Below are 11,462 nucleotides of genomic sequence, written 5' to 3'. Positions count from 1 at the left end.
CCTGGCTGGCTGGCTGGAGGTTGAGGTGCTAATAGCGTTCGCGCCGAGGAGCGTCCAGGTTACTGGGCGGTGAGATGTGGCCAAAGGTGGGAGGGTAACAGAGCTGCTTCCTTTATTAGTGGTCCGCAGGGGCAACGGAGTTACTGAGTTTGTTTGTGTGTCTCTGAAAATTCTGCTCAAGAGAGTTCATTAGCGTTGTTAATGTCATGAGAAGGAACTGGGAGGAAAAGCTGTCCAAAAAGCAGTTTTCTTGGACGTGAGGTGGGCCAGGAGGGTGTGTTCAGGGCTGCCTGGGAAAAACAAGTCTCCCTGCTGGTATGCTTCTGCCTTTTTAGGTGGAGTAAGGAGGTCCTGGAGTGAGATGGTAACATAAGGGAAGAGCTTATGTTAAAGAGCTTAAAGAGTCAGCTTAAAGAGAATTTTTGCTGTGAACTGTGGAGGAAGGTGGAAAGCACTGGCACGTGTGGGACTTAGGTGAGACCAAAGCAGTAAGTTAGGCTGACAATCTCGGCAGTGCTTTGGGTGGGTGTGATGAAGCAGGCCAGGTGTTAAAAAAGCCAGAAAGAAAACTGGAGTGACTGAGAACACGAAAGGCTTGAGTGAGAATTCAGAAACAGGAATATAAAGAGAGAAGGTTTTGAAGAGGAAGGGGTGACATTTGAATGAAGTATTAAAGAAGGTTTACATTGTAAACAAAATACAGGTTAAATTACTGTGTAGAGTTTAAACTCTGAGAGAGGAAGAGGGGGTGAGATGGCATGAGAAAGCAAATTATTTTTCTCTGTAAAAGTGTCTGAATGGAATCATGCTGAAAGCCTGTGTGGTGGAGTCTCAGAGATTGACCAAGATCAGGTATTTAGGGAAAACTCATGAGGGATCAATTTTGATAATGCCACAGAGATTTTTCCCCTTTTTTCTTCAAAGTCTTACTTAATGATGTCTGCAGTCCTGTTTGCTTTTCTGACTGCCTTGTTTCAGATTGCAGCAAGGAGCTATGTGGACAATTAACGGCAGGAGTGCTATGGGTCAATATACTAAGTTGAGTTTGAAGCACACTTCTATTTTTAAGCTATCAAACTATTTTACTGTTCCTCTTGGTTTGTCAAAGCCTGGTGTTGGGCTGTCCAGCTGGCAAGGCCAGGTACAGCACGTTGTGTGAATTGCTCTCCTTATTTTTTGCTGTGGTTTGCTGGCTTAACCAGCCAAGTTGTCTTAGCATTCATAGCAGGCTGGCAGTATTGTCACAAGCACTTTACATTTGCATCTGTGCTGCAAATTCCACAAAAAAACGCTTTGAACAAGATGTCCTAGTTTTGAAAGGAACAGGGAAGCAGGAACATGGTCCTTTGTTTCTCATACACAAAATAAACAGAAGTACTCCTTTCTTAGTGGGAATAACAGGCATGTCAGGTTCATGGTTGGTTTTGTTAATCCTTCCCCTTTTCCAAAAAATTGTTTAAGAGAACAATCTCCCTAGTTATAAAGTCAATTATAAACACTGGAACTAAGCAGCTATGGAAAACCGACCCTTACAGCCCAGCTTTACAGTCCATTTTAAGATACATTTATCTGTCTATATACAGTATTATAGTTATATATATACATGTGAAGCTTGCCTAACATTCTTATTGAGAAATGTAGTTATTAATCATACAAGCAAGAAAAGTTTGTATTTGAAATGTAATATGAGAATCTAGTATGGCAAGAATGCAAGCACTTAAGATTTTGGTTTTGTTGGGAAGGAAAGCTTGTCTTCTGGTTTTGAAAGGCATTTAGGATAATTGGTGCTGCCACAACTTAAGCGCTTAATAATGGATCTTAAGCACTGTGTTTCTGAAGTTTCTTTTTTTATAGTGAGGAGAGAGAATAGTGTATGTGAAATACTACTTCTAGACTTCCCCCTCCCCTCCATCCCCCCCTGGTTTTATGAAGGAGTCAGGCTGGCAATTCTGAGATGAATGAGGCAAAAGGATTTATGTGTGACTATTTATGCTGCATTTTTCCTGGTTTGCTAGGCAGCTACTGTTACTTTATTAGCTGTTCCTCAGAGAAGCAGCTAATACTACATGAGCTAACATTTTTGGAACTGATCCAGTCATCCTTGAGCATGCAGAGTTGTCACAGAAGTAAAATATTCACAGTGGTATGATGAGTGACAGTTCTGGGTATGTATATAATGCATGAATGTAAGGGAATGGTTCTTGTGAGAACAGAATTTTAGTTCTTCATTCATTCTTCAATGACTTCCTGTCACTTTTGGTTTTTGATTATAAACAATGCAGGTGCATGCCTTTGTTTTGTGCTTTCTTGTGTCTTGGAAATTCTATTTGCTGCTGCTGCTATGATTTAAAATGGGTGAATTTCAGAGTGCTTTTCAAGGTGACTCATGCATCTTCAACGTTAGTAGATTTGTTGACTGTGAAATCAATTCTTGACACCCATTTCTATGGTCTGCTTGAGGAACATCATTTTGCTGCAGTGTGATAATAAAATCCAGGGATTTTTAATTCAAATGTCCCCAAATCTGTGGGAACTTAACTGGCATATAATGATTTGCAGGTTATAGAGTATGTTTCATTTTAAAAACTTGGGTTTTGTATAATTGTTAATACTCTGTAGTTAGATTTCTGTAATATCCACCAAGTTGTGGAATAAATAACTTGCTGCAAGCAATTTGGCAGACTAATTGTGGAGTCAGGAATAGTCTCTTGCTGAAGACTACTGCCCAAAGATAGCATCTTTGTTTCTGCCATTTTGTTTTTTTTTTTGTTGTTGTTTATTATAGATTTCACCCACATAAAAAATTATAATATTTGAAACATAACAGTATCAGTTGCTGTGATATCATATCTGCTGCCCAGAGAGGTGGTGGAGTCTCCCACTCTGGAGACATTCAAAACCCGCCTGGACGCTGTCCTGTGCAACGTGCTGTAGGTGACCCTGCTCTGGCAGGGGGGTTGGACTAGATGATCTCCAGAGGTCCCTTCCAACCCTGACCATTCTGTGATTCTGTGATCTTAGAAATGTTACCAGTGCTACTATTTTGTTTCACTCAGTAGTTTACTCATTTAGCAAAAGAAAACTCTTGGTTTAGTTAATAGATCTCTGTAGTGTTTTACCTATTTTTCAGCATCATAGTTAAAGCTTGGAAACTATTTTTGTAAGAAATAATCTGAGCCTGATCGTATTTAAAACAGTTATAGTGTGGGGTGTATCACTCCCCTCCACCCCCACCCCCCAACTAATTCTAACTTAGTTTAGTATAAATTCAACTTACTGACCAGAGACCTAACTTTCAGAAGGAGCCATGCTTTGGATAGTCTTTCTAGTCAGCTAATGCTGTGGTTCACAAAATAGACTGTGTATAATACTACTGAGTAGATGTACTATGATACCATATATGGTATCAGAGCTAATTAACTCCCACCAACACAGCGCTCACACATGTGCACACAGACCCTGGTCACATTCTTCAGACATAAAGATATACCAACAGATACTGGCCAAGGAAAGAAAAGTGCACTAATAAAAAAGAGCTATATTTCTATTGTGTACCTACAACAGAACTGTAGCAGGTTAAAGGATATCAATTATTATTTGAACTCTGTGAAACACATTTTTAATTAGAACTGGTTTGTGTGAGGCTATGTTCCACCTCCTTCCCCTGCTATAATCATTAACTGGTGGCAATTTACTCCTGGAGGTATTTGTAGTGTTTCTGGCTGCTTTGGTACTCAGTGTCAATTTCTCTTCCCAGATAATCTCTTGGGAATTTCCTGGGTTGACAGCTCCTGGATTCCAATATTAAACAATGGGAGTGTGTTGGACTATTTCTCAGAGCGAAGTAACCCATTCTATGACCGAACATGTAACAATGAAGTTGTCAAAATGCAGCGGATGACCTTGGACCATTTGAAGTAAGTTGTAATTTGGAACTGCTTCCTGTGCAGTGTCCTTTGTCCCTCCATCCAGAGTCTTTGCTGGTTAAACGGAAGCATGCTGGAAACCTCCTTCTGTTCCGTGCTTTTTAGTCCCACTGCTTGCTAGGGAGCTCAGCTTTTCTTGTGTTTGGATGTCTTCTGCTTCCTTTTACGCCGTTTCAAGGAAGTGTTAAGCATGAAGGATTCTATGTGTGTTCTGAGATTCCAGTAAATCCCCTTTTAGATATTTCTCTCAATTAGAAAAGCTGTCTGCTGTCATCCTCCCAGCTCAACAGAACCCAAGTAATGGTAATGTAGTTAAATGTTTTTCTGTGGTGAATAGGGTTTATGTTAGGGGATACTTTGAGTTCATAATTAGTTCATGTTTCCATATCCTGCTGGCTATGTGCCATAATTAGTACATAATTCCTCCAAAGAGCTGACTTTTTAGTATAGGTAATAAAAGTAGTGAGTGTTGTAAATAAACTGAACACAGATGGTTGTGTAATGAGATTGCAAGCATGCGCAAGTTGACTTTCTTTGCAGTTCCCCATCTGCTACACTGAGCACAAGTGAGATGTTTGAGAACTATTTAAAGACTCCACAATATGATAGGGAGTGTGCAAGCTGAGCTTAAAGTTCATTGGTAAAGTCACTTGTGCTCAGATGTGGTTGCTGAGGGGCTTTCACATCAGACACACAGATGGTCATGTCATACACTGGTCCTTTGTTTCTGTGCGTAAGTGACACATCTGTGATGATAGACTGCTATCTTTCTTGTTATTTATTTGTTTGCTAACATGTTCTACTTAGATGTTGTGTCAGCTTGTTGTAACTCTGTTTGTATATGCAGCTAGGTTTTGATAGTTACCTCAGGAAATTCTGTGCCTTTATTTACTGTGTGTTATATTGAAGAGCTTCCAAAGCATCAGAACTTCATCCCTTTACCACCACACCCTTTGGTAGCTCTTCACATCCTACACATTTCACTTTGAGGAAGATACTTATTCCGGTTGCTTCTTTTTCAGCCAGATGGTTGGAGTGGAGTACATCCTTCTTCACGCTCAGGAGCCCATTCTCTTCATTATCCGAAAGCAGCAAAGGCAATCTCCAACACAAGGTAAAGTCACTCAGTTCTTGTCACTGTTGAGAAGGCCGATCAGTTAGTCACTTTTATCTGCTCATAATTTGTGTTTAAGCACTTCTGGTTCCCCTTCTCTACATTTATTTTAAGTCTAAATAAAAGGGTTGTGGTGGAGTGGAAATACTTTGTCTAGCAGAGTGACCTCTAGTGTGCTAATAGCAGGGATTGCCATCTTGTGGTGAAATGTGAAGAGTGCAATGAGAAAGTGCTGCCCTATGGTAGGGATATTTTGTCACGGGAATCTGATAATAGGATTCATGTCATGTTATATTTATCTGTTAGGCTATGCAAGAGTTTTAATTTTAATTATTTGAATATAAGACTAACCTTGTTGGGGCAGATGGGCTTAGTTTAATTAGAACTAATCATCTGAAGTGGTTAGTATGTGATTTATTTATTAATTTTGGAGAACCGTGATTTCCATTGATTAGGGAGAGGTATCCTTCATGCTTCTGTTTGCGTCATGTCACTCTCTTATCCTGCACGATTTCCACCTTCAACTGTGGATTGGTTGTACTGCTGAGTAGGATCTTGTCAGTAGAAGATGATGACCCGTGTGAAAAATAACTGTGAGATAAGGCAAATGCTTGTTGTTCTGGTTATTCCTCTGAGAACTGAGTATTTGGGAATCGTGAGGGAATCTTGTGACAACAGCACCACTCCTTACAGCGTCACTGATGACCTTTCCAAGTTTTAAATGAGATACCTTAGCTTTTTTTTTTCCCCATTTGAATGCAACTGGCTTCATTATTCCTTTTTAACATTAAATTTGTTTGTGTGTGTGATTAATTTAAAAAGTAACCACAATTCAGTAGTTATTGGAATGTCTTCTGTGTTTACTGCATGTATATGTAAAATAATTCAGGTTGTTTCAGAGTAAGCTCTACAGAAAAGAAAGGCAGGGTTAATGCTAGTTATTTCTTAACTTTTTTTTTTTAAGTGACTTAGGCACTGCATATGCATTTTAGTCTTGTATAGAACTTTGCCTTTTCTAGCAATGCTTCTTATTTGCTTGTATCAGGTAATGGTCTCTTTATATTGCAGTTCTGTAGTGAAAAAGAACATGCATGATTCCTTCTTTAATAGATTTTTCAAGTTGTTTCTTTATTAAAGGTTTTGAATCTAGTTTTCAAAAGGTGAGTATAAAAATATCATGCAGCCCTTAATTTCCTGTTTTGACACTTTTTAGATCAAGAGTAGAGTTGAGGTTTCCACAATAGGTATGTATGTTCAGACTTTTTCTGTAATGCAAGTGTGTATTTAGTGGAACTGAACCAGGACTTGTTTGGTAACATTTTTCCCATTGTGACTGCACAATTTGTGTTAGGTACCTTGATTGAGTTGCGTAGTTTCCTAGCTCATATGTTACCCATGTGTTTCATTTTATCATAGTACAAATATTAGTGTATTTGAGACACGAGAATGGTGATGGAAAAGTTGACGAGTTCACAAGCAGTGTTGAGTACTCGGGCAGAGCTGTGGCAGGCCTGTCTTACAACTTCTGTGTGTGTTTTTAAAAAGTGTATTTATATTTTAAATTCTGTAAGCCAAGTTTTTGCCTATTTGAAATGATTTTGGAAAAATGTTTACGTCATTGATTAGGGAGAGTTACCTGTCTAGAAAAGTAGGCTGCTTGGTACAGAGCAGTGAGACAGTAGAGCTGCTGTTCTGTGTCTTGCTCCACTTCTAAGGAAATGTTGAGAATCCTCTTTCTTTTGAGAAGTGGGTACTAGCTGTAATATGCACCCAGCTGTCTTGGTCTGTTAATTTAGGCAGGTATCCAAGCTCCATAAATTTCAAGTACTGTATGAGTTGGATCCTGTTAGTAAAAAGGTTCAGACAGAATAGGTTAATACAGATGGAGAAACTGGAGCAAATGTGTGTGCAGGTAAGATTCTTAGGAATGTGAAGCTGATAGCATTGCTATCGTTTCTCAATTGAAGAACATTTGGCAGAGTATTATGGAGGCAGTTGTGATGTTCATGAGAGCTGCAGTGCAGAGGAACAAGAATTTTGATCGGTCAGTAGAGGTTCCAAATCTGACTTAGCAAATGCCTTTGGAAGGTAGTCTTTTTTTGGCAGAATGTTATTAATTTAGAAAGGCATGCTCTGTGTGTGCTTAGCTGCCACTGGGCCTGGGAAATCTAGTTAAGAGGACTGTACAATTTGAAGAAAGCTTGGCCAGGAGAATGAGATCTTATGTTGTTACGGGTTTCTATTGTTAGCAAGTGGAACTACTTCCAGTGCAGTTCATTTGACTCCTGTTATGTAGCTCTGAAAACCCCAACTCTTCTAAGGTCAACTATTTGTTTGCAGTAGGACAGTACTTAAAGCTGATGCTTTTCTATCTGTAAAGCAGACCTTGTTCTCCCCCCCCCCCCCCCCATCAGTCTGTGGCTAAGGTGCAAATAAAGCACCTTGAAGGAAAAAGTTAAAAAGACAAATTTGGTGATGAGATTAATATTGCAATTTCTGCTGTTACTATTGAAATTCAGCAACAAATACACAGTCTTCAGCCAGAGTTTTAAGTTGATCCTGCCTTTTTTTTTTTTTTTTTTTTCCTCCCCAGTTATTCCATTGGCTGACTACTATATTATTGCTGGAGTGATTTATCAGGCACCTGACTTAGGATCTGTCATTAACTCCAGAGTTGTAAGTGTTCTGTGCATTTGTTGTATACCAGTTTGTATCTGCTTTTACTTTTGGTTGTTCCCCAGGCTGTTTAAATCCCTCTTTCACTGTTTTGAGGAAAGATCTTGTGTAGTATACAGTAACTGAAAACAAACCCCACTGGTTAAGGTGGTGTGCATCCCACGTAGAAATGAAAGATCCTGGGAGAATGCAATATGGTCCAAAAAGTACCATCTATTGTTCAAGGATGAAGGATCAGAATAACTGACACCACACAATTAGTGGAACAGCATGAGGTTCAAACAATCAAAAGAAAAATTACATGAATGTTAATGTAATGTAGTATTTCTCTTTAAATGAGGCTTATGTTTTTATGCTGATGCGATACTTCTTTTTAAATTGGATACTGAGGTTTGTTTTGATTTCTTCTGCTCTAGTAAACTACTGCTTTTGTAAATTTTGCTCTGTCAGTTTAGAAGAGCACTTCAGAAAGGGCTTTCTAAGAGCCTGTTACAGAGATTAGTTTCTTGGTCCAAAACTAGTTGTCCCAAGTTCCCTTCCCAGAACAAAAATGAATGTAGAATACTAATTTTAAAATACCTGCTCTCAAAAATTCATACTGTACTTTCTCCTTAATTTCTGAACACTGCCTTATGTTCTTGTTCTGAAAGCTTACTGCAGTGCATGGAATTCAGTCTGCTTTTGAAGAAGCTATGTCCTACTGTCGCTATCACCCATCCAAGGGCTACTGGTGGCATTTCAAAGATCAAGAAGAACGGGGTATGATTCCTAGTTGCTCCTGCATACTTTGGGAGAGGGAAGATAACGTAGGGGAAAGTTTGAGACAATGGACATTGATAGTGTAGAGATGAAGTTAAGTGTCTTGCCTGGCTGAAGAGTAAGTTAGTGCTCCTTGTCAGGTGAAAGGAATCTTGCTCTTCTGTGTTAATGGAGATGAACATTGAGGCATGGGTGGGAGATGAAAATGGGGAGCTGTGTGTCAGCAAAGCGGGCAACTCTGCAACCCACTGGAGACCAAAGTACATTTTCAGAAGCCACACCAGTTTTTCAGGAGGGAAGAATTTTCCTTAATCTGTCTTCCACAAAAAACCTCAGAACTGATGTTAAAGGGAAAATGTAGGTGAAGTTTAGAGGAGAGACAAATACCAGCTTGTCATACAACAAAGAGCTGCCAAGAGAATATAACTTTTAATACAGCTTTCTCTTACATTTCTGTGACTTGCAGAGAAAGCTAAACCAAAAGCCAAGAAGAAAGAAGAACCAAGTTCTATTTTCCAAAGGCAACGGGTAGATGCTTTGCTTTTAGACCTAAGACAAAAGTTTCCACCCAGATTTGTTCAGGTATGACACTTACAAACCATAGTATTACTGTAACTTAGAACTTGAGGCAGTCATAAGTACTTGAACAGCTGTAACGGAATGGGAATTTTGTGTGCTTTCTGCAATGGTAACAGGGATTAGATAATAAATTTGAAATTGAAGGCTCTGATTGGAGTATAGGATTCCCCTTTGTAATTGCAGGAGTCATTAAGACCATAGTAAAACTATGAGGGTGAATTTTATTATGCAAATTCCTTATCTAATTACAGAGGGTCTGTTCTTGTCAGTTATCAGATTTTGGTGCTGCTTTCAATTTCCTGGTTTGTGAGCTCAATCCAGCCACCACAGCTGTTTTGTTTTAGTTACTCCATTGTTCTGGAGGCTCATTAATTCACGTGGAAATTCTTGGCATTCTGTGAAGTTGTTGTGATCACCACTAATCGTTTCTAGTTGCCATTTGTTCCACCAGGTCTTCTGCTTGGGAGAAAAGGAAATTATACTTGCAGCATCTCACAAAATTGTTTGCTTCTCAAATGTGTGAAAGACTGGCTAACTCTGTATTTTTTGCTTTAGTGCTTTTCAGTTGTCAGAGGAAAAACTGGATGTTATGAAATGTTAATTGGATTTTTGTTTGAAGGGTATTTAGTGATCCCTTCTACCCTCAACTCTTACGTATAAGGGTGCATTGCTTGGTTTATATTCCTAAGTGAATAATAGGAGAGGTTAAGAATATGACTTCGGTTCCACTGATGTGTTGTTGTTTGTTTTTTTTCTTCCTGCCCTACAGCAAAAGCCTGGAGAAAAGCCTATCCCAGGTAAAACTCTAATATTCTCACAAGACTTAAAAAACAGGCTCTATATAGCAGTGTCTTCCAGTTGCCATATAAGCTTCTTGCTGCTTCTACTGAGGTGGTTAGGAATTCTGGCATTGCCTCATTGTGCAAAGTACTAGGTAAGAGTTCTCTGTGACAGCCAGACTGAAATTGAAAAAACATGTATTGTACCCTTGCCCTTTCTATCTGTAAAACTCTATTGCCTGGAAGTCCAAATGCAGGAAATGATCTTTGAAAGTAGGAGGAGGGTAAAAGGGTGAATGAGGGAACACTTTAGTCAGTCCATCATCTTAGTGATTTTTTTTTTTCATGGTGCTACAAGCTCAGGGAAGCCTGTAAAGGCTTTGAGTTGACCATAAGCAACCTCAAAACAGGAAGAGCATCAACTGTATGTCTTCAACCTATGCCACTTTTTTACCTGTATAGGTATGAATTTAGCCCCTGGTTATTCTTCTACCTTTGAAATCAATTTTGTCACTTTGACATCAACAATATTTTCTAAGTACTCTGAAGAGTATTTTAGAGATAAATATTGGAGGTTTAATTTTCTTTTGCTGTTACTTTTAAAGTGGATCAAATCAAGAAGGAACCAGAACCAGTCCCTGAAGCTGTCAAGCCAGAGGAAAAAGAGACTGCAAAGAATGCTCAGCAGAGTGCTGGTGCTAAAGGACCACCTGAAAAACGGATGAGACTCCAGTGAAGGGAGAAGTTGTTACACATCTGGATTAGTCAGTATGTGGAAAACAGGAGATTCTCGCTCCCCTTTTTTATATTTAAGTTCTTCAACTGAGACTGACAATTCAGGGACTGAAGTCCCTGTAACAGCTTTTTCTGTAGAAACCTGTCATGCAGATGTTAATGTCAGGATGCGAGCTGCCTCAAAAATGGTGTTTTCAGTCTTCATCTTATTTTGAATGTTGGCTTCTGGGAATGGTTTTTACATGGACATATTTTGCAGCCTCCTGAAATCTTTACAAACTCTTGCATCCCTTGTGTCTTGTTTTCCTATGTAAAAAGAAAAACTTTTGTATATAAAAAAAAAAACCCTGAATTCTTGGTAAATAAAATTCCTGGCTGCTGGAATACCTTTCTTAAATGCTTACTTTGTTAGTAGCAAATATGCCATATGTGTTGGCAGCATTTTTTTTGCTTGGATATCACAATATATTGTGTGCTATTTTGCGGAAGAAAAGTTCATCTCAAGGATTTAGGCTGCCTACTATAAGTCGCCGTGCCTTTAGTATACTTGGGATACAGATAAAAGATTTGATAACTGGAGGCTCAAATCCATGCAATTAGATGTCAGACTGCTCTGAGTCTCTAAATGTTCTTGGGCAGACATTTTACTTAACGGTTAACCTGGTCTTTTATTGTAAAAGCTAGTGTTCTGTAAGCGAGATTTCTGATGACATAAAACAGGCTAAAATGTCTTGCAGTTGCACACTTAGTGAAGCTGTTTATATTTCTCCTTTTTTTTTCTGTAACTCAAATATATCAATTACATCTCCTCTTCTGTGCTTTTAGCACTTTCTCACTACATCTGATCACCTTGATTAGTCATCTGCCTTTTAGACCTGTGGAGGTAGGGCGGTG

The 11,462-nt window shown here is 39.0% G+C and overlaps 1 protein-coding gene across 2 annotated transcripts; it reads left to right on the top strand.

The window, feature by feature from the left end:
* The first annotated feature begins 3,751 nt into the window (after nt 1–3,751).
* On the top strand, nt 3,752–10,952 carry MED6 (mediator complex subunit 6). 2 transcript variants are annotated; one of them, XM_009882189.1, is made up of 7 exons: nt 3,752–3,917; nt 4,953–5,040; nt 7,634–7,716; nt 8,367–8,475; nt 8,942–9,057; nt 9,824–9,851; nt 10,439–10,947. In XM_009882189.1, the coding sequence occupies exons 2-7, from the start codon at nt 4,953–4,955 to the stop codon at nt 10,567–10,569; spliced, it is 555 nt and encodes a 184-aa protein (XP_009880491.1). In that variant the 5' UTR covers nt 3,752–3,917; the 3' UTR covers nt 10,570–10,947. The 2 variants fall into 2 exon arrangements, with proteins under 2 accessions (XP_009880491.1, XP_009880483.1); XM_009882181.1 differs by having other exon boundaries at nt 3,756–3,917; nt 4,949–5,040; nt 10,439–10,952.
* Nucleotides 10,953–11,462: the final 510 nt, after the last annotated feature.

The sequence above is a fragment of the Charadrius vociferus genome, unplaced genomic scaffold (assembly GCF_000708025.1).
Source record: "Charadrius vociferus isolate BGI_N301 unplaced genomic scaffold, ASM70802v2 scaffold50, whole genome shotgun sequence".
NCBI lineage: Eukaryota > Metazoa > Chordata > Aves > Charadriiformes > Charadriidae > Charadrius > Charadrius vociferus.
This window is presented reverse-complemented; position numbering and strand designations above follow the sequence as displayed.

Bases quoted from the DNA above. Each gene is read 5' to 3' on its own strand.
- MED6 (XM_009882181.1), top strand. From the start codon at position 3,889: ATGCAGCGGATGACCTTGGACCATTTGAA. The intron at 7,717-8,366 runs GTAAGTGTTCTG...TTGTTCTGAAAG, and splicing joins CTGTCATTAACTCCAGAGTT to CTTACTGCAGTGCATGGAAT. The intron at 9,852-10,438 runs GTAAAACTCTAA...TTACTTTTAAAG, and splicing joins TGGAGAAAAGCCTATCCCAG to TGGATCAAATCAAGAAGGAA.